Below are 23,735 nucleotides of genomic sequence, written 5' to 3' on the forward strand. Positions count from 1 at the left end.
CCCAATGGAAATGGAGGAAAGGACAGCCCTTAGGTCAGTCTGATATTTGTTTTCCTGCATGTGGAAAACCATTCCTCATGAAAAATTAGTTCTGCCATTATACAAAAGCTCAGCATCAAAATAAATGCCTCAGAGAAGCTGTTGGATGTTATCACTGACAGCATTGGAGAGCTATTATTAATACTGAAACTTCATGAGACATATAAAACATATAAACAAGTATAGTTCCAATGAGAAATGTCTACAGACAACACGTATATTTTGGCACCTATACAATGTGGTTGTGGTTATGATTATTGCTTCCCACAGGAAATAACAAAATATATTTAACCAGTAAACAAACTATCAACTGTCATTGAATTACATTGCAAAGATGATCTATAACCCTGAAAATTGTGACTTTTTTATTTTATAGCAATAGTTCATAAGCTGCAAGACATTAAAGCTAGCTAATGCTTTTCACAATATGCAGATGACCAGTTTCCCAAGTAGGAGACTCAAAATGAAATATTATTAACATTTTATGATTATTTCCATGCAGATACTGAATGACTAATTCTTATCATATTTTTCCATAGTTGCAGGAGGTAGTGTTTCTGCACCTGTTTCTCTTCCCCCAGATCTAATCACCAGTAAAATTGTTCCCAGCCAGCTGTTAAATTTCAGATCAGTTAATATATTTCATGCATTTAAAGACTGAGAAAATATGAAGTTGTATATCCATAGTAAAATGCTACAGTGATACCAAGAGAAGTGATTGCCAAGCCTGCAAAGCTTCACCCAGTCTTGGATTTTGTAATACCTAACTAGATTCGAGAGAGTGATGGATATTCATATGCAAACTGGAGTACCCAGTTAATGCAATTAAGTTAACAAAACTTTGGAAAAATGTGGTGTGTTTCCACAGATTCTTTTGAGAGCTTAAACCAGTTGTTAATTATTAGAAATTTATGTAAAAACTTATTAGCTCAGGTCTTCTGTGCCTTTATTCACAGAGGGTATGGCATCTTAGCATTTTGAGAACAGGAAGTTCATTAACTCATTTAGGCATAAATCATTACATTTTGTTGATACACCTGTACTGAACCAGCTGCCTTCTGTCTGAACAAAACATAATTTGTGGTTTGGCTACACAAGTATTTGAGGTCATCAACTAACAAAATCAAACATTGCAAGTAGCTCCAATCCTACCACAACTGCTCTGTCAACATGCCTAATAGAGTGATAATTATTCATTCATGTATTTATAGTCTGAGAATTGAAGTTTAACTCTAAAGGCTTTCTATACTATTTAACCAATACATTTTCTGAAAATACTGCATTTAAAATATGTACATAGACGTACATGTGTGTGTGCATATACACACATTTACTCCAGAAAAGGCTGCCCACATGGTTCAATAAATATAGATAGATAAATAGCTAGGTAAGGTAGATATGATGACCCAGTAGCATTACCAATCGCTGAGGTCACCCAAAATTTTCCACTGACAGATTGCTTAATGTTTTGCAAAATTGTAAGTATATCAATTGGAATGATGCATGCCATATTTTTATGTTAAAATGCCTTAGACATTTCTGAAAATATAACTAGGGAAAAAAATGTGGGTTTACTCATAACAAAAAGAATAGCCAATGTTTTTTTTAATTAAGAAGTCCTCAACTTGCCTGCTTTGGATCCTGGACCTAAAATACTCCAAGGAGCCTTCCAGATTGTCAAGAATTTGTGCTATAATATTTTTATAAACATTCAAAGTTGAACACTTCAAAAGCACTGGAAAAAAAGGATCATGGCTGTTTAACAGAGACATATTAGTTGGGCAACTAAATCTCACATAGGTTCAATCTCAGTTAAGTGTTCTTGATCCCAGAGTTTCAAGACTGAACAAGACTTCCTCCCTAACTCTTCCTGACAGACAAAGCTTGCTGTAGTGTCTGGCTTCCCAAGAGGGGACAGGTAGGTGGTCTTTCACCTTCAGCTTTGTAGCAGCTGATGCACCAAGAGGAGCCAGTGGTCATGCCAGAAACATATTAGATGGGCATTGCACAGATGGGAAAAGCTGGAGATGAAGAAAAGCCACGGCAAGAGCTTGTTAGAAGAATGGGGCAAAACAGACAAGAAGTGGGATAAGGAAAAAGGGAAGATTTTTGTGCCTGGTCAGAAAGATACTGAGAGGTGCCCAAGCCAGCAGGCCTTTTGCCAGTGAAAAATCCTCTCCTAAACTGTGTTAAACTGAGCTGGCAGAGCAACATCTCTGGGTTCTTATACTGTCAGAAAATAGGTATTAACTTCATGGATAACAGGTGTCCTCATGTTCCTCCCTTTTCTGCTTGATGGACATTCCCAGCCTCTTTATATTTCCAGGCACTCTGTGAGCATCTGCATCCGCACTGTGGAGCTACTGATCAAGTCCCTGCAGATTACCCCAACCGGGGGAAGGCACAGTTCCATGGGATCCTGTTTTTCAATTAGGGAATTATAATTAAAACATTCATTAAGATATATTGTTGCAGTCCCTGCAGCACTTTTACATTATTTAATGCTGTGGTCAGAGATAGTTCTGGATAATTCCAGGAATAGAACTGCCACCCCCTCACAGAAAATGGATAGTTTGACGTTTTTATTACCTCCAGTCTTTGTTCTGTGGAGATGACATCCAGTTACCTACATTGGCATGACTGTTAGGAAAGTAGGTAGCAAGCACAGCTGACAGTATCTTGCAAGTCTGTGATGCTAAATCAGCATCACTGCCACGTGCCTATTCAATGAGGATGGGATGTGGAGGAAGAGTCATGAAAGTATGTTCCAAGGTGTCCCTCTGGTTCTTCCACATTCCTCTGTCAATGTTTCATCTGGGTTTATTAGTGTTTATGAAAGCATGCTCTTAAAATAGCTGCATGGTGTTAATAAAAGTAAAAATAGTGGATCTGTGCTTAACTTCTTCATACTGGGGTAAAATAGGGCTAAATTGGGCAAGTACAGAAATCATAATAGCACAACCCAGTTTAGAGGTGACTTTCAAATCTTCTTTGGGTTTTAAAGAGCACTGAGTTTAAGCTAGAATCAGATCAGTACATATTCTTTCTTGCTCTACAGAAAATCCTTCTCGTTATAACAGATGCAAGATTTGGGGTGGCTTTTGCTTTGAGACTGCTAAAGTCTATTCACAAGGTCCTCCACTCACAGGTGGAGCAACCATTAAATTATTCAACTCCTGAAAAACAGATTATTTCAGAAAAATCATTCAGATTTGCATTGGCATTTGTAAAATAATCATGTGTATCCTACTGTGATTGGTTGACCCTGGCTGGATGCCATGTGCCCACTAAAGCAACTCTATCACTCCCCTCCTCAGCTGAACAGGGGAGAGAGAATACAATGAAAGACTTCTAGATGAGGACACGGAGAGATCACCCACTGACTACCATCATGGGCAAAACAGACTCAACATTTGAAAATTAGTTTAATTTATTACCAATCAAGTCATAATAGTATAACAAGAAATAAAAGCAAATCTTAAAAAACACTTTCCCCCCACTCCTCCCTTCTTCCCAGGCTTAACTTTACTCGTGATTTTTCTACCTCCTCCCACTCAGCAGCACAGGGGGATGGGAATGGGGGTTGTGGTCAGTTCATCACACGTTTTTCCTGCTGCTTCTTCCTCCTCAGGATGAGGGTTTCTCACACCCTTCCCCTGCTCCAACATGGGGTCCCTCCCATGGGAGACGGTCCTCCATGAACTTCTCCAACATGAGTCCTTCCCACAGGCTGCAGTTCTTCACAAACTGCTTCAGCGTGGGTCCCTTCAACGGGGTGAAGTCCCTCAGGAACAGGCTGCTCCAGCGTGGGTCCCCCACAGTGTCACAAGCCCTGCCAGCAAACCTGCTCCAATGTGGCCTCCTCTCTTCCCGGGGCCACAGGTCCTGCTCCAGCACAGGCTTCCCACGGGGTCACAGCCTCCTTCAGATACATATACCTGCTCTGGCATGGGGTCTTCCGTGGGCTGAAGGGGCACAGCCTGCCTTACCATGGTCTTCACCATGGTCTTCACCACAGGCTGCAGGGGTATTCCTGCTCCACAGCCTGGAGCACCTCCTCCCCCTCCTTCTTCACTGACTTGGGTGTCTGCAGAGCTGTGTCTCTCACATATTCTCACCCTCTTCTGGTTGCTGTTGCACAGCATTTTTTCCCCCTCCTTAAATACGTTATCCCCGAGGCACTACCACCGTCACTAATGGGCCTTGGACAGCAGCAAATCCATCTTGGAACAAGCTGGTATTGACTCTATGGGACATGGGGGAAGCAAGCTTCTAGCAGCTTCTCACAGAAGCCACCCCTGTAGCCCCCCTGCTACCAAAACGTCATCATGCAAACCCAATACACCTACCATACAAAGGGCAGCATTTCTGAGGAGTAGTACATGAACCAGAGATCTTTATACGTATTAGATGCTACAAATTTTGTTCACCTATGAAAGATGGAGAGGGAAGCATAAGGGGAATTGTGTTTACTTCTCTCATAACAGTATTCCTTAAATAGACAAAGCAGTCTGTATGAGTCTACTCCAGGCACAGTGTATCAATCACCATCTGACACCAAAACTGATGAGTTGTTGTTCTTCTCTAGACAATGAAATAAAGTTTTGATGATGTTTCACCGAGAAATCCACCTTCTCTTTTTTTTTTTATTTTTCAAATGGACTATAGGTCTGTAAGTATCATCTGTGATTACTGTCAGATGAGCCACAGACAATATTTGAAGTAGCATACTGCATGTTCTAGGACAAGACAAGGAAACACAGACTATTACAAGAGTGTGCCCAAATTCGAACCTCACTTGAGACTGGAGTCGGTCTCAATCACATCAGTGAGGGATAATGGAAGCTCTGTAGAAAGAAGAGGACAGTGAGTTACTTTATCATGCTTTGGCATAATAAAAAGTCATTTAAAAATTTTATAATCTGAAATGCTTTATCATCAGGCTTTGGGGACTGATATTTTTCCTGTAGTAAACTACTATTACTATATTGTGACTACATAATATTCTTTTTAAAAAGGCTTGTTTATTATTTTCAGTACATACAAGTTTCTTACAAGTTTAGTTTCAGAAAGGAAACAACACAGTAACAGAACTGGGAGCTTTTTCCATTTCATTTCTTTTAAAATTTACAGTTGCTTTAGACAAAAATGTATGTATGTTTTGCTGATTTCTGATTTGCCAACGAAAAGAACAATATCCCATGTAAACTGCAGAAGCTGACAAATTAATTTTTATGTTTGTATATCAGGCAAATAAATAAGTCTTACAGTTACTAATTATTTTTCAACATTGCACATGAGAATGCGATTAGACTGACTACAACTGACATTGATTATCTGAGATAGGATGTTATTAAATCCCTTTGGGGAGCCTTTGAAAGACCCACCACACTTAGAGCAGAGAGCTTTTCTCTGCACTAGCTAATTTATGGAGCAATTACACAGGATTTACAAATGAAAAGATGTCAGGAAAAATAGTGAACAAAAAGCTAAAGTGTAATTCACACCCCTCCCCTCTGTCAAAACATTTCACAACCTCATGGCCTTAAAATGTTTTGTCAAGATTATCTATAGCAAAGCTATTTGCTATATATCACTAAAGGTATGAGATAGGTTAGATTAAGACTACACGGAAGAGAGCTGGTAAGGGATCTGAAGACAGCAGAGATTTCTCCCTGCTCAAATGGCTTCTTTGCTCCAAGAGACCCAATTTAATTAATTTTGTGGGCCTGAAAAGACCAATGTTTTCATTTCATCCATCTCAGAGTTTTCAATTTTGTTACTTCATTAGAAAACTGCTATGGAGTGTTTCACAGTGAAGTACAGAGAAATATGCAAAATGCACTGGTTTGAAAAATCTCTACTAGTTCTGGAAAAACCTGTCTGAAGTCACTGATTTTCTTCAAAATCAAGATTTCAAAGACCTGATTTTTAGGAGCAGTTTACAATTTTGTACCTACAAATATGCAGATACAAAATGGAAAGCCATGTAGAGACCACTTTCAAGTCTGTAGTCCTACAATGAGCTGTTCTGACACCCATAGTTGAGAATGAAAACACATAGTGAAGTATCACAGAACTGGTATATGTTAAATACACACTTATTGATTATGAGATTTGCAGTTTGAGAACATCAGAAGATCTCTAAGAGTTACATAATCCAAAGTAATACTGACAGTTCAATGAAGAACCGACAACACTGAGGTATTACAGTTTGCAGAGATTTATTCTCCCCTCCACTTTGATTTTAAAGCTAATATTGCTGTAAATTCATGTGATGACAACACCTAAACCTCAGGCCATCTCATTTTTTCTGTCATCCCTGGGTGTCTTAACATATTTAATCCAAGTCTGGTACAGAAGAACTTAAAATATACTTCAATATTCCTTCCTTATTCAGTGAACAACTACAGAAACATGCTGGAATTCACTTAGTGCTTTTCCTCAGAGTGCCTTAAAGAGCAGCATCTTGCTGCCAGTAGTTCGTGACATGAAGCCTATCCCAAGGTGGATTTACAGCAGTGGCAAGAGACTCAGTAGAGTTCTCCTTTCCTATAAACACTGAAGTTCTCTGCTGCTCTCTATAGCACAGCTATTGCTCCTGGAATGCATCCCGCATGTAAAAATGAGTTCACGGTCCAGAAGGTCCCTACTATGCAGTACCCACTGGTAATTGATGGCAAATACTGGAAGGTAGGATTTTCTGCATGTGTATTGATCACTGACCACAGAGAAAGCTCATGCAAATATTCTGGTTCATAAATATGAACATGCTTGAGTGAGGAAAAACTGATCTTTTATTGAGTTGATCGTTCAAGACATGTTATGTTGCAATTCTGATGTTACAAAGGAACACAGCAATACTGTATGAGGTATTCTGAATGGCCAGATACTGTAGTCCTTACTAAGATTTTACTCAGGAAAAACCACCTTTGACTTGAGTGAGGATTTGCTTGACTAAGGACTGAACAGAGTGTTTTGAATCCTGCCAGCATTGCTTGATGCTAATGTCGGGCAACTTCTCTCATTGCAAATTTTCCTGCTTCGTTGGCCTTCTCCTGGGCTCTGTATCTGCTTTTGCTGTGTGTTGTTCATAGCTTATATCGCTAGTTCAGATTGCTTCTCTTTGTGCATTACATTTCCAGCAAATATTTTGCAGCTATTGTTCTGCTGATGGTAGATGTGCATGGAACCTGGTATGTGGAACCTGGACCTCAGCCCAGATTTAATTAACACTGTTAAACATGGTCTCACTATGGTGCTCAGAAGGAATTTTGTGAACCCTCTTTCAATGGAGCATAAATTTGTTTAATCTGATGTTTTTACAATGTAAAAATATAAGAGATTGATTCATAAATCTTGAAACCAAATGCTTCTCCAGTAAAATAGATGGAGTTGCACCTGTTTACAGTCATAATAAGGTCAATTATAAATGTTTATTCTGACCTACAGCAGTTATACAAGAAAATCACTAAATGTCTGTGCTTAATACATCACCTTTTTTTGTAGTTTTAATACTGCTTTAAAGTAATATATCCTGAATAATAATTAGTACCAAATTATGTCATAGCCTACTAATATGCAGCAAATCTAGCTAGGTTATCACTCGTATGTCTTGTGAGCCATACCTAGCCATGGTTTATCCTCTATTCATGCTGCAGGGTACGAAATTCCTGGGTGCCAACCTGCCTATGGCAACCTAGAATTCTCCAGGGCAGGCTCGCAAAATCTTCACCTACTCTCTGGGACAGGTAACTAATAAGTGATGTTTTGTAAAGTTATGCTTTCTTTCTAACTTTCTGATGTCTGTAAAAATGTATCATTTCTTCACGTCAGTCTGTAGTCTCCCATCATTCAGTTGTGCTATGTTTTCTGAACTAGGGAAATAACAGCAGACCTGTTTATAATAGTACTCTAGATGCTTGCCTCAGCCAAGCCTGTAATAATGGTTATTGATGTGTATAAAAACTGAAAGGTTTTTAAGAAGCTGCAAAATCCACAGCTGCCTACTACTAGTTAATACTTTTTTTCTGATGGAGTAGTTTTTATACTACAGATGCATTGCATTTCACGGTTGATGCCACAGTTATCTGGGCAGTTCACCCACCTTTCTTAATTGATGGTATGTATATATTCTCTCCTTTATCAAGTTTACATTAATCATCAGTTTCCTGAAGTAAGCATTTTTTTCAATGCTATACGTACAGAGATGTTGAAAGGACGGAGGAGTTTTGACTGATTCTAGCTTACATTCCTATGCAGCACATAATAAAAGTTTATGTAATGACTAATTTTTCTATATATTGCTTAGATTCCCTTCAGCTTTTCTCCTAAATTCTCTCTTCGTTCTTTTTTGCTTAACTTTATTTCAAGTAGCAGGTATGTAGAAGAAATGTCATTCACCAATACTATCATTTCCAATGACATACAAGATATTAAAATATATTTCAAAGTAAGAAATTAATTAGATTAAAAAAATAAAGACAAGATACGCTTTAGATTATCTTCCTGCAATCTATTGATTTTCTTTGAATAATGTGTGTGAATTTTCATCTTGAGTGCTGCTAGTGTAGAAAAGGCATAAGTGAGATTCTTTCAGTGTTTTTTGGCACATTCTACACTCTGTGGAGTGAAAAAAAACAGCAATCTTGGGAAAGTGGTTTGAATTCCTCTTTTTTAGTCCCCTGGGGCTCTGCACATGCACTCTACTCTTACCTGGGTTTAGATGAGCTTGATGTAAAAATAGCTTTGCTCTGCTGCTTGTCCTTGTTAAAACCAGATGACCAGTAAAGCAAAATATAATCAGGGCATATAAAACTGTTTTTCAAAATGTTTGACCCTGATTCCAATTTGATTGGATATTTGGAAGTCTTTGAAAATTGAAACAAATTCATACATCCAGTGTAATCACTGAGTTTGATCTTACGTGGTGCTTTTAAATGAATGTCCGTGGGGAAGTTCAGAGTCTTAGGATGACTTTTAATAGCCTTTCTGTAAGGCACTCTAGAAAAATAATCTCTGTTCCTACCATCACTGTCCATTTGTAGTTCTTACATTCAAAAGAAAATAATCTTACTCTTAAGGAGGACAGTACTACAGCTAATCTCCAAGTACAGCAAAGCTTAAAATGCACAAAACCAGGTTTTTAGCTCAGGCTATTTAGACATTTCATAAAAAAAATAAACAGCCATTGAAAGATAATTTTAATTTCCCTTCCTGCTTTTTAAAAAGCTCACAAGGATCAAAACTTTTAGGGAGTTTTTAGTATTACCAGAAAGTTTGTTTGTTCCTTTCTCATTGATTAACTCAAATCTTAATCACACTGTTTCAACATATATAGACCTTCAAAGTTTATCTGAAAACTTGCTTTCCAATTATATTGAAAAACATGAGCTTGCTGAAGGAACTAAAAAACCCCACATTTGTTTGTGAAAATAAAAGATAGCGAGTATCACAACTGCCAGCACTTACAAAATGAGGATAGATTCTATTTTATCCAACCTGATGCACCTTAACCTTTAAAAAACTAATAAGAAAGCAACAAAATTTTCAGCAAGAGATTTAAAAAAACCAAGTCTCAATTCACCCAGAATGCTAAAGTCATTCATTTATAAGGAAAATAAATAAATAAATAAAAGTAGTCTGTGTTTAGGTAATACACATCTCAGGGCACAAGAGGAATTTTTGGGCAAGTCTGTAGCAATGAAGCTGCTTCCTCACTCTGCATGGTTCTTTGGGGTGCTGTGTCCGCAGAGCAGGTAGAAACAGAGGACTCCTGGGTCCCCTCTGAAGAAGCACATTGTGTATTTCTTTTCACATGAATAGTGCAAACATCTTTTCAGATGAATGTCTGCTGCCTGATTTGGTCCCTCCACACTTGCAGAGAGCTCTTTCATTTACTGGCTCACTCCAAAAACTACAGAAGAGCTAATGCCAAAATGCTGGGCTGCTAACAGGAGTTTGGAGAAATGCAATCCTTCTCCCTCTCCTTACCCATACACCTACAAAAAAGGCGACAAAACAGATTCTTACACTGAAAAGCTGGTTCAGCTGAGGGAGCATGATGAAATAGACCTGATTGAACGAATAAATTGTGACCTTATGTTAGGAGGAAGGTTGTATGAAATGATGGCACAACATGCTGAGCGGTGGGGAACTTGCTAGAGGTCAACTCATTTATACTCTTGCAAAGTAGAAGACTTCTCAGTTAACAAGTCCTAAAATAGTGTGGTGCAGTGTATAAAACAAGGTAGGGCTCAGAAAAATTAGCCAAAGATGACAGATGGCAATTCCTTTCTCTTTTTTTCCTTCTCTTCTTTTGCCATAACATTAATTTGATCAAAGAGTTGAGGATCATTTGTTATCGTAGGAAGACTAAAAATAACTTGAAATATTCTGGCAAAATAAGTTCATTCAGATAACAACCAGTAGCTCTCATTGTTCCTGTTCAACACCTTATACGTGAATCTTTGTGTACTAGTAGTTTCCCTCATAACCAAAATTACATGTGCACAGATGAGAATTTTGGTGTGTCCAGGCTAAGGAATATTATTTAATCAATTTTTTAAATCAATTGATTAATTTATTTAATTTGTTTGCCTGTGTTAACAAACCCGTGATCTATTCTACTGCCACAAAAACTTCCAAAAAGTCCCTAAAGTTCACCTCTGTGGCATGTTGCTTTAGTAATGTCATAGAGATGTGTGTGATAGGGGAACTAAATGATAAAGAACAGAGACTTCAGTAGAACTGACTGCTCCAATGGCTACTGAAAGTGTCTGAGAAGTCAGTGTTGTGCCTCACTCTAAGCAAAAGCAGCAGTATCTCCTATACTCTTTGGTAATAATATCTGGCAAGCATTGGTATTTTTTTTAAAGGCAAGCACCTATGGACTCACATTAGAGATACAACAAGAGCTTCTGTCTTGTAGGACTTTTGTCACAAAAGAGGATCAGAATCTGACTGTGTCCAGATATAATTGAAAAGAAATTTTTAATTCAGTAATTTATGCAAAGAAGCTAATATACACTGCTTATAAAAGAAAAAAGCAGTGGCATCTGAAGTTCCTCCTCCCTCCAGTCTCAGTCCCAGCTGTAATTCTGTCTGACTGGTCCTGGAGCCAAAAAAGTACATTTAATTTTTTCAGCTGCTTAGCATAAACTTTCTGATGGGAAGTGCTAAGCCAGCCCACCAAAATGAGTCCCTTGAGCCAGACAAAGATGAATTTCAAATCAAAGGAAAGAGAAAAAAAGATTGAGAAAGAAATAGCTAAGGTGAGAGCAGAGATTATAACCTCTGTCCATCAATTTATATCTGGATGCTTTATACCAAATGAAACAGGAACAAAATTCTTTCCTTATTACTAAAGCAGATTTCTATAGTACTCCCCTACTGCACATCCAACCTCAGTCCTTTAATAGAAAGAGTAAAATAAATTTTAGCTTGCTTCTGGGCAGCGGGTTTCACCCATCCTCATTACATGTCCTATTACAAATAAACAGCACAAATCAGGAGAAACCACATTTCTGTTCCAGCACAGCTTGATCCAGATGAATCAGGAAAGTAAACAGACAAAAGCAAAAGTGAGAAAAGTTTAATAATTCAATTAAAATATGACTTTAGAAGCTTGTGAGCTGATGTGGCAGGCTGTTTTCAGTAATTTCCAGAGGGAGTGCTTATCTGTGACTACATACCAAAGCAATCTAGAAGCTGGCCACTCGAAGCTGTAAGGAGAGCTGCTGCAACTGAAGGCAGCTTGCTCAATCGCCTGGAGAGCTCTCTTTGGCTTCCAAATCATAAATTGAAGTTTACCTCTAATTTTGCTACCTCAATTTCACAATACCTCACTGGGTTTTTTTCTCCTTTCTCATAACTGCTTAGTAGCCTGGATTCCCTAGTGAGATGCAGTGCAGACTACTAGGACTCTGCCAGACATTAAAAAGCAGGCAACATCTGTTCAACAACTTCAAATCACTTTCTGTGTGAGGCAGCCCCTCCAAATAGCCTTTGTTACAGCAAGAAGTATTTGTTGCAGTCAGCCTGTTCTGCTGCTTTCCCTATCCTTTCATACCCTGCCACTTTACATTGTAACTCAACATTTCTTCTAGCTAAATGTTTTCTTGCAAATATACCAGCCTCTGGAATGCAAGAAAACAGCGGCTCTTACAGAGCTGATCCTTCTTCCAGAGTCATGTCAGAGCAGAATCTGAGCAGTAAGCAATGTGAAGATCACTTCATCCCTAGGAATGGTCAGGGTCATTATGTCTCTGTTCTCTTGGACGAATACTGGCTGAAGTTTGCCATGCCAGAATTTAACTCCCTTCTCTCCCAGTTTCACCATCTGACTCATTTCAGATGTGGTCCAGAGCACTAGGCAACATTTGGAAAATGCAGACAACTTGGAGTAGGGCATGAACATGAGCAGACTCCACTATTATCATGAGAAAATAAACATACTCTTCCTACCTCTAGAGAATGAGTCAGAAAACATGTATTCCTCCATGAACTGGATGCTTTTTTCCATCTCTTGCAACCTTATTTTCCACCGGTTCATCCCTTCATTTGCTAGCAACACAGAGAACCAAATTGAACAGGGGCAGTCTTTATTCAAACTTCAGTAAGATCACTTACTGAACCTAATGGTTTGCATTTAAGCCACTGACTCCAAGAGCCTACCTGCCAGAGCTTAAATCAATCAGTCCCCGCACACTTTAGGAAGAGACTAACAGAGGCACTGGGAGGCAGCTTGGAAGAAGACAAAGATCGTAACAGCTTCTGCTGCTTCCACTGTTTCACTCTGCTTTAGTCACCTTTGAATTTGGGCACAAAGCTCCTGCTTTTTTGCTGTGCACTGCATTCATTGCACACAGCCAGCCTGACTACGCTCAAGTATTTAACCTCAAAAGAGTCCCGTAAGCAGAAGTGGTCATCTCATTAATAGGAAACAGAATCATATTTTGAAGACTCCAGATCCAAGATCAAGTTAGCAGAAGTATTAAATCAGTCCTCAGAGGGCTGGCTCAGCTCCTCAGTCCCCATGCAGCCCCTCACCAAGCACGCTGCTGGGCTAGCCAGCACAGCTGCTTGTGGCAGACGGTGCATGTCCTGGTTTGTAAGTCCGTGTCCTTCCCTCTCCATGAGCTACTCTGCACCCTTGATTTCTCAGTGCTCTGCACAATAACATGCTCCCTAGAAGCAGGTCTGGATTCTCACTGTTAATTTTCATTTGCCCTTTGCAATTTTCAGCACACTGGGGAAATCACAATTGCCTGCTGAAGAAATTTCGTTTAAAATAATCAAAACACCTTTAGTGTCTATTTCTGAAAGCTGTAATTTTATTCATGGTATTTCTGTTCAATCCATTCAGAGCCTTAGGTTATGGATAGTACCTTTAAATAAAGGACAAGTCGTATGTCTTTATTATGAGCATATTTAAAAAATCTTACCGTGTTCCACTGACAATAATGGCATTCATTTAAGACAACTCGGTGCTGGTCCTCTAAGGGTTTTTTGCATTGTCAACATTAACTGAATTTTCGTATCTTAATCACCTCATATTATGGTTAACATTGAATGCCCTTGTTGGATAGATGTGTCTGTGGGCTTCAGACACTTGTTATGGAAGTCACCCCTTCTGCAATGAAAGACTGGTCAATATAGCCAAAACATGATTCAGTTTTATTTTTAAGAGAGATCTCTCTTTTCTACCTCTTACAAATAAGCTCAGCAGTTTAGACACATTTACCATATAATATCTCTTGTCTAGTCTGAATTTTTAACTGTGTAAATTATGTAAGAGTCAGGTACCTACATCCTAAGTGAAGAGAAGCTACCTTCCAAAATCTAGCAATACTTCTGTTTTAAGGTAGCTGTATCAGCTCTCCAGGTGCTGTAAATAGGTACTCATGCTAACGATCTGTCCCACAGCACTTCAGACTTCATCTGGTAAACATCTCTTTTTTCACCATCTTCCTTCCAAATGACTCCAATGTTTCTGATAAAGCATCCCTCTTCTCTGGTTTAAATTCTGACACAATGCCTGGAACCTAAGAAAAGGGCTCTGTTACTTGTTTTATGTGTCCATCAGTCATCTGGAAACTATCTGAGCTCCAGATTTGGATCACCCACACATTTGTTCTGAAACATATGTACAGGCCTTCCCTCTTGCAATCCAAAACTCAGCTTCAGGTTGTTTATTTTGAAAATGAGTACTGGAAAGAATATTTAAGCGGTTTAATACTTGCAAAAAAAAAAAAAAAAAAAACAAAAAACCAACCTCTAAAAGCAATCTGTCTATATATGTGTGTATATATATCTACAGGAAGGAAAGATCTGCACACAGTTTGACAGGCAAACTGTTCATACTAGAAAGTTTCAAATATTTAAAAAACTTCTGTGAAAGTAATGGGGAAATTTGGTGGATGTACTGTAGTGAAAATTAAAAAAAAAAAGATAGCTCTTGGAGAAAAATTGCAAAAAATAGGTAAGCTGAACAAAGTGTATGTGAGCCTGAATTTATAGGAAAATGCTTATTCTAGAACTTGGATACACATTTGCCAAGGCATTTGTTTGGGTACAAATGAAGCTGCTGAATAAAGAGCACAAGAGCACTGGGATTTGTGGACTGGGGTCTGGGTCTGAGCTGCAGCAACATAATCTATTTCACCAGTAAAACTAATTTCAAGTCTGTAGTTGGATCCTCAGATTCTGGATCTAGAATTTGTAATTTGATCCCATCCCCCTCCTAATCAGATGGAGCAAGCACAAGGTTAGCCACAAAAAATGCAGTGAAGAAAGACAGTTTTGACCTTACCCTTTTGAAACGGTGTCCCTGAGCATGTAACACATAATCAAAACTCGATTAATATAGAAATCCAATTACTGCTTCATTAAAGATCTTTCATTAATCTAGAAAAAAATTGTAAAATGCTCAGACTTCATTTCTCAACAACTACAAATCTAAAAAACATTGTTGTGGGGTCAGATTTAGTGACACAACTCGTTTCAAAGCTATTCCTCCTAAGCCAAGGTTTGGGTGCCTTTCTTGCAGCATGTCCCCCCTGGGCAGCATGCAGATCTAGCGTGCCCCATGCCAGAGCCGTGCCCCATGCCAGAGCCGTGCCCCATGCCAGAGCCATGCCCCATGACCAGCAGCAGAGCTGTGCTCCAATAAAAGGTCCTGGGTAATCCAGATCACCAGCCACGGTTCAGCAGGAGCTGCTGAAGCCAAAATTCCCTGGTAGCTCCAAGACCAAATTGGCAATATAGTCCAGCTCTGTTGAGTAGCAACACAGTGGCACCAAGGACCTGTTGGCATTTGGCATCTCTACCAGCTGTGGACATCCTCAGAGCTCTCTGTCCCCGGTTTGCCACCCCCTGGGCTGTGAGCTACATGTCAGCAAGAGCTCTGCCAGGGCCTTGCTTCCTGCCTGGTTGACTGCCCTCATCTCTGCGATGATAGGATCCAGTCAGAGATCAGAAGCAAAACCAGGAATGTGGCTGTTTGCTCTCCTTGAGCCAAACAAGCCATGTCTTTGCAGAGGTCCTCAGCAGTCTCCCACAGTTTGGAAAGAACTTCCAGCAAAGCAAGTGCACAAACCTGGCCCCAGGCTCTCTGGCTGCCCACCGTGTCACTGCTGACGGTTGTCATCAGTGGTCTAAGTCAGCACGGCAAGGCTGGGCTCACAGGCAGTCCCTTGGTCCTTCAGAGAGACCCTCTCCATAACTTTAGACCTTTTCACAGCAATCACCTGTGCAGGGCTGACTGGTTTTGTCTTCTCTGTGTAAAAACCCACAAGGTGAAAGAAGAAAAGATACTTTTTAAAATTCCGTTCCAGAATGTATTTTTTCAGTTTCCCTCAGTGCTCCCAAATTCCTGATCCTATTAAGCCCTTTTTTAGAATGTGACACATTGCAGACACAAAACAGATCTGATAAACACTTTAAAAGCATTTAGTAGTTCTTTTTTGCAGGTCTCCACGCAATCTAAGCAAACAAGAAAGGGAATACTATTACCTCATCTCATACACATAGTACTGACTCAGGAAGAGGGGGAGTTATCTGAGATGTCGTTGTCTACGTCTGAGCTACTTGACTAGATTCCTGTTGTAATTAACGGAAATGGGTACTTCCAGATTTGCGTCACCTCATCTAAAAGTAAGCTTCCAAAATAGGTCAGTTTAATTTCATCCTGATAGAGCCTGTGTGTTACGACCAACTAAGAACAGGAGCCAGAACTGACCAGCAGTATTAACATTTGCTTTTGGTCAGATCAGTCTTGCCTCAACTCACTTGACCAGTATAACACCAGGCACATTTGGCAAAGCCAGGTACAAGACTCAGAGCCCCAAACCCCACTCCAGGTTAGTTTCTACTTATAGGTTCCTTCTCCCAAGACATGATGTTTACACACAAAATATAATTACTTTGACTTAGGATTTCATGGCTGCATTAAAACTTCTGTTTCATTACCCAGAAATTAGAACCTTGAATATGTTTTTTTCAGTATATTTGACATGGGCGTCTATCTTGCCCTCATTTTGCATTCCTTTCACTGTTAATTTCCCTCCTAACATCATTAATCATATTTTGTTTTACTCATTCCTAGAGCTGTGTGAAAGAATGTGATCAGTCCATTCAGGGAGAATTTCAATAGTCCAAAAAATGGGTTTGCTTTGGTTTTAAACAACATTGCAGAGCAATCTACAAAGCAAAGCCCTGGGGTGTCAAGCAGACATGAAAGTGCCACCAAAACAGTTTGACCAGTGAGGTGGAGACGTGGGGTTTTCGGGACACTCCACCGATAGGACAGCCCAATAGACATCAACTCTCAGGGCATAACAGCTCAGGAATCACCCTCTTTTGTGGGCTGTCCAAGGGTAGAAAGCTCTAGAAATCCTCCAGCCTCTGGGCAGCTGAACAGATCCAACTTTTTATGCCAGCACTCTTCTGTCATCAGGCCATCTGCCAGGCAGAAGAGCTGGCAGAAGATCAGACAGGTATAATGAAAACCTGCTTGTTTTCCAGCACACCTTCCTCAGAATAGGCCACCACCACACAACATCTCAGCTTTGCTGAAATGCTCCAGTAGAAATATGTTCACCTGGAGATTCTCCAGCCAGCGCTACGGATGAGTCCCAGCCAACAGCTGCAGGCTGAGATAGGCACACGTGGTCCATCCCCGCTGTGCTCATCGACCTGCACACCCTTCCCTGGGGCTGAAGTTGTGCAGAGTGGCATCAACGCTCAGCTTAACGTACAAGACAGTGGGAACATCTAGGGGGAAAATATCCATTTTGACTATTCACCACCCTTTGTGGACAGAAGTTTATTGGAGAGGAAGAGGTGACACCAGGAATGCAAACATGTCTTTGCTTCAACTCTTATGCAAGCTGGGATGGCAAAATTTTAATGCCAGGAAAGTACCAGGAGTGTTTGGTGGTATTTGAATTTGCCTGCACAGCCTTCTCATCTTTCTCCTGTAAAACAGACTTCTTTTCACTAAATGTAGAGTCTGAGTAGTGCTAACTCCTACCTGGTAGTATCTTCCCTGAACGGCCTCTGAATTGTTGCTGAGGATCAGCTCCAGCAATGGGATTCAACAGTGAGGTCTGGCATCTCTGTACTGCCCTGGGGAAGAGGGCTTCAAGTTTCCCACAACTCCAGAATTCAAACCTGGCAATTACTGGCAGCATTACAATGTTTGTGAGCACAAATTTCTGTGCCAATATATGTTTTCATATCTATTTTATATTTTCAATTATTATAAACAGAACTATTTTATTAATATAATAATTTGGAAAGTCTGAAGACCTGTTTTTAATAACCTTTAAAGTAGCTTCCCTTGAGAGGTTTTCTTTCACCAGTCTAAATATTTAATATTGTACTAATTGTTCTTGTTTTTAGAGAAATACTTTAATGAAGCAAAATGGGTAATGACTTTCAAACCACTGGTTGTCACAGAGTGGGACTTTGGAGATCATTAGAAGAAATAGAGAACCACTTATGCAAAAGGTCCTACTCCACAGGATTTTGGATCCTGCCCTGTAATTCTTCCCAGCTGTCAGAGGTTCAGTAAATCCATGGCGTACAGGACTGATATTTTCTAAGACATAGTACTACCAGATTTCCCAAGACTATTTTTTATTTGCAAATAAGTCATCTCCTTTCTCTTGGCTCTACTTTTTCCACTGAATTATTTTCTTAGTTTATAACTAAAAAATGAATATATATATATATATATATATATTATTCATCGATATATATATTCTTTATTATCGATATAATAAATTATGAGGGTCGACTAGCTATAAAAGATAAATTATGAAATAAAACATATTGATTTACCAACATTTTAAAAATTGTCCAGTGAACTTTTTAAATTAACTGGTATATGACAAGCAGAAACAAAATGCAGCTAGTTTGTGGAGTTGGTTGTTTTGGAGAAAAGTGAAAATGCTAAATGCTTGACCTCATGTCTCCACATTTTGACTTTTTTTTTCCCCTCTTTTCAACCCTGTCTAAATTACTACTACCAAGTTTACAGGGGCACATAACAAAATTAAGCACTACTTATGAAAAGCCCAGATTTCTAGAACAAGAAAGTATGCAACATGTCATAAGGAAAGAGAATTTAGGCATGGTATTATACAATACCACTGGAAGCTAACAGTAAGAGGAAGATTTTCAGAGGAAGAATATCTGTTTCATGAGAAATGCAAACAATTAAAAAGATCACAAAATACCTTAGATTTGTATAAAACAGAAACTGAGCCTCTCATCCTGCTATTATAGTAAATTTTACACACTGTATGTTCTTTCTACAGTGTCTCTCACTTGCCTTGCCTTTGCTTTTTAGATGTTTGTTCATATATAACTGTAAGCAAGAGAAAACAACAGGCTTTACCTTAAACCAGTAATGTAACTAGATATGGCTCAAATCATGCAGAAATTGAAACCATCTTGGGAATCTGGGAAAATCTGCTTTCGGTGTTACAGCTATTATACCCATTCAATTGTTTCAGTCTGAGATTCAGGAAAATTTCCCTATTTGTGCCAATCATAAGAATAAATTTCACTGTATCATTGCTTAAAGTTAGCTATCTTTTCAGAACTTGCTTGGCTCGATAAAGATATTAAACCTGATAAATGCTTTCCCAGCTGGGGTCTTTTCTTTCTTTCTTTTTTATTTTTTTTTTCCCCATAAAATTGGCTATGTTTCCTGCCATTCAGCATATTCTTGTCAGAACATGAATACTTTGTTTCTAAAATTTTTACCTTTACATCTAATAAATTGTATTTTAATGATTCACTGTTATATACCTACTACTACATCTCAGATAATCCCATCATAAACCAGGTATTATTGCTCCTGTCTAAAAATAATAAATCCTCTCAAAACCAGTCAACTGTTTTATGTGTATCTGATGAATCAAAGTACACACTGAGCAGGAGTTCTGCTAGGTTTAGGAGGGTTTCAGGATGTCACCCCATCTTTCAAGTAGAAATAAGTAGAGTTTTTTCAGAATTATGATTTGCTGAATGAGAATAACTTTGATTTTAGATGCCTTGACCACTTGGGCTTTTTTCTTGTTTTATATGAAGTTACAGCTATGTTTTACTATCCAAAGCATTAGGTGGAGCACGTATGTAGACTGTTTCTGTAAAGCTCATTAGAATAGCTTTGATTTTAATGGAATGAATAATCCAATTCTGAAAGCAAAGAATTCAAGAATACAAACGTTACAAAGTGAACTGAAGAGGAAAAAGAGGCTGAGCTTGAAGTTAAGTTTATCCTTCGAAATTTTGCTGAACTGGGGCCCTACACAAGCTTCAGGCTGCCAAAACCTGCCAAACCATCCAGACCTGGATCCCAAAGCACATTTTGGCATCTCAGACCAGCACTGGCTTCCATCTGAGGATCAAGATTTAGCCAGAATTTACATTTTGAACCCCAAATTTCCCCACATAGACAGGTCTAGTCACACAGGTATATGCAGAAGCAACTTCATTTGAGGAGTCAGGTGCTTTGCCCCTACTTAATCTTCACAAAGCTATGACCCAAAGCAAGAAGGTACCTACATGAGGAAGCAGAAAACAAAGTTATTTGAGGCCATTATCCTTCATCTTTTTCCTCTTTTGTTAAGCAGTTTTCACCTATTACTGACTTAAACATCCCTGGCATTCCCATCATCTTTGTACCCCTGCAGCCCCTCTTCCTCACAGAGGTCAAACTCTGCCCAGTGCAGCAGGATGTTGTAACCTCCCCTGATCTGGCTTAACTTGCATTAACTGGACTTGCCCAGCATAGAGCAGCAGACTGGGAATTTTTATCCAAAACCATAGCTGGAGGACCTACTGTATGCTTTTTGTACAAATCCTAATGGTTATATTTTTAGAGCAGCAGAAGACTTGTGATCAAATCTCTTCTCACTCTAAACAGTTTTGACACTGTAACTCCCACTTCACAGAAGAAAATCCAAGTTGCCAGGCTACAGGAAGGAAAACTGACCACTATTCTTTCCCAAGATGAGCAGATGAGTAGCAAAAGGCCAGAAGCAGAGCAAGTGAAAGGCGGTATGATGTGATAACATCATGAATGAGAACGTGGAGAAATGAGCAGCATGGGTTCAGATTCTCATTTCCCTAGATAATTTGGGGGTTTTATTCACCAAGTGAAATATAAAAACTAAATGATTGCATTAAATGGAGCTACATTAAATTTCTGAATTAGAATATATTATTTTAAGAGAATAGCTATAAGTGGTAATCTAAGTATAACTGTAACCACGCAATATGTGTAATTGAAATAGAGCACTATGTTGGCAAAACATTAGACTGTTTCCTAGGTCTAAGCTGCATGGATCAAGTAAGCAGCAATTGTAAAGCTTTTGCATTAACTTACTGAAGCTCCTATCGCAGCTTGTAGAGGAGAAGACAGTCACACTTGTATCGCAGCTTGTAGAGGACAAGACAGATAAATGTTTCTTGAAGAATGGCATGTTGTTCCCAACTCTCTTGTCTAATTAAAGTCCCAAAACATTATTCTGCTGAAGCTGATGGCATTACTCACTTGACATCAAAGGGAATCAAGATTTACCATTCTTTTATGAATAATTAATCATATGATTAAAAACAAGCAAGTCAATTCACAGTGCATCACATGGTAGCACTCTTGACTCTAGGTGATGTCAGACTCCTGTTCAGGTCCCACCTAAAGCCAAGAGCTCAATACTGAGGTTACAGTAGCTGAGCCAAGTTACAGTCACCTCTGGAGATACCAGCTCTGACTGGAACCTCATCCTGCTGTGCAGTTGGCAACCATGTTAGAAGGCTGAGTAGCTTACAGACTAAATAGATGAGAATAAAAGATCTCCGTTGTGCAGATAAGAATTGAGGCAAGTGCAGACTGGCTCACCTGACTACTCACAGTCGAGCCCCAGTAAAGCAAGGGAAGGATCCCCAGGTCCATCGCTGCAAATCCATAGAGACTATTTGGGTGCAGATGGCATTTTGACATTCAGGATAAAAATTTTGTTTGAATTTCCTGGATTTATGCTGTCTTAATTCACCTCTAAAAAAAAAAAGATAAAACAACAAAGTGGAAAACCTCATCTCGCTAAACTTTGTGCCTAATTCTTTTCTTTGTCAGAGAGTATAACTGAAGCTAGCTTACAAGCAGGGCAGAAGTTCCTTATTAGTGAAAGAACTGTGAAAAATTAGGGATCACACCAGAGTCTGGGAAGTCTTTTCTCCCAAATAAGTGGGAAAATGGGGAAAGAGCCATAAATTACTATAATATTAATTGATTAACATTCTCCAGATGAAATACTGAACAGTAACATCTCTAGCAGCTCTATGGCCAGGGATTGTGGTAGAAAGTAAATCAAGTAAGATAAAATTTTATTTCTCCATAAAATATATTATATCTTGGATTATTGGCAAGGAAATATTTTTGCACAGTTTATTTGGAGTTGCTGCTCTATAGATATCTGCTACTTCAGTCATAGTAAGTTAACTCTCAATGACAGCTCCTGTGTGAAACCAAACCCTAGACTGTATTTTGTATCTTAATGAGGATTCTTTCACAAAATATTCCATTTTGGATAATGATATATTATCAACAAATACACTAGAAAGGACAGATGGGAAGATAGTCAACTGTCTAAATCAGAAGATTTTCAAAGTGCAGTAAACAAATTATTAAGCGCAGTTCTCTGGCTTAATGCCAACCTATACTATAAGGAATTGGTCAAGAAGTGGATCATGAAAAGCTTTTTGGGAGCAGCTAAATTCTACAGCTGTGGTCTTTGTTTTTCTAGTACTTTGCAAGAACAGAAGGGGGAATTACGAAAGCGTCTATCGTACACTACCCATAAGCTGGAAATGCTTGAAACGGAATTTGATTCTACACGTCAGTATCTTGAAATAGAATTGAGACGTGCTCAGGAGGAACTTGAAAAAGTAACTGAAAAACTGAGAAGGTTAGTAACTAACTTTTTGAAATAAACAGAGCTATTAGGAATTTACAAGTGGCTGTGTTAAAGACATATGTAAGTAAAAATATAAGCATATAGTCTCAAATATACATAATTTATTATTTATTGATTACACATTGTGTTTTCACATTGAATATATATATTTCACTTATCTGAATATATATTACATACCACATGAAGTTATTTACATGTGATATGTAAGATTTCCTTGTACTGAAAGTAAATATGAAAATAGAAATTTACCTATATAGGTGCATATATGACATAGTTTATGTATAGGCATACATGTGGGTTAGTGTCACATTGTGTTACACATTCAAAGGTTATAAACACACTACATATATATACTTATACTACTTACACAGATAAATGTTTTTTAATTAGTTTTGCATATTTTTTGTTGTTGCTCTCCATTGCACTGATATAAGAGAATAGAATTTTGCCCTTCATCACTCAAAGCTGAGACTATGTTTAAGTCAAATAATATTATGACATTTCACATTATGCTATAGAAAATCATTCACTTTTTAGTCCCAAGTAGAATAGAATGATACTGAAAATCTATTTTAAATTGTTGAAACTGTGGTATGGTGCTATTGCAAATCAGGAGCCCAGTTAATGTTAATGACGAATTATAATAACCATGCACTCCTGACATTCATGGCACTGATTAAAATGGTCTGTAATCTAACTTTAAATTTAACAGTGATTCTTAACATCCTTTTTTTTATTTGTTTGCAAAACTTCTAAACCTACAATTACCCATTTATGAAGGAATCCATTTGCATTTCTTGTGAGGATTTCCTAAACTGATGTAGATAATTAAACTGTTTGATTCAGTTCATTGAATGAGTTAAAACAAAATTCAGAACAAATCATTCCAGGGCTATACCCAAAGAAATAATTTTCATTCTTTGCAGAAGGCAAAATACAAACCAAAACAAAGCCAGAAACCACCAACAGAGTCAACCAAACCATTTTATGCAAATTTTAAATAGAATCAGGCTGTAAGACCTCAAATTAGGAAACATCCTAGTATTATTTTATAACTTTAATGTTTCCCTAACTGTGGAGGCTTCTTAAAAGAAGGCTAAAATAAGCAGATATCATGATGATCTAAAAATCTACACACATCTGTCAAGAGCAGTCTTGAGGTTCTCCATATTGTTTTATTGCCAATGATATTTTGATTATTACTTC

At 38.5% G+C, this 23,735-nt stretch overlaps 1 protein-coding gene across 4 annotated transcripts in view; it reads left to right on the forward strand.

Moving 5' to 3' along the window:
- The window catches only part of BEGAIN (brain enriched guanylate kinase associated), a 152,905-nt gene that overhangs the window by 69,182 nt on the left and 59,988 nt on the right, over window positions 1-23,735 (forward strand). For 2 of the 4 annotated variants that reach the window (XM_032981710.2, XM_032981708.2), the window contains exons 2-3: window positions 7,701-7,790; window positions 22,359-22,520. In XM_032981710.2, coding sequence (XP_032837601.1) covers window positions 7,701-7,790; window positions 22,359-22,520 — 252 coding nt within the window. The remainder of the gene's footprint in view (window positions 1-7,700; window positions 7,791-22,358; window positions 22,521-23,735) is intronic. The other 2 variants (XM_032981709.2, XM_032981711.2) reach the window with 1 other exon arrangement.

The sequence above is a fragment of the Tyto alba genome, unplaced genomic scaffold (assembly GCF_018691265.1).
Source record: "Tyto alba isolate M040663 unplaced genomic scaffold, T.alba_DEE_v4.0 Super-Scaffold_29, whole genome shotgun sequence".
Classification (NCBI taxonomy): domain Eukaryota; kingdom Metazoa; phylum Chordata; class Aves; order Strigiformes; family Tytonidae; genus Tyto; species Tyto alba.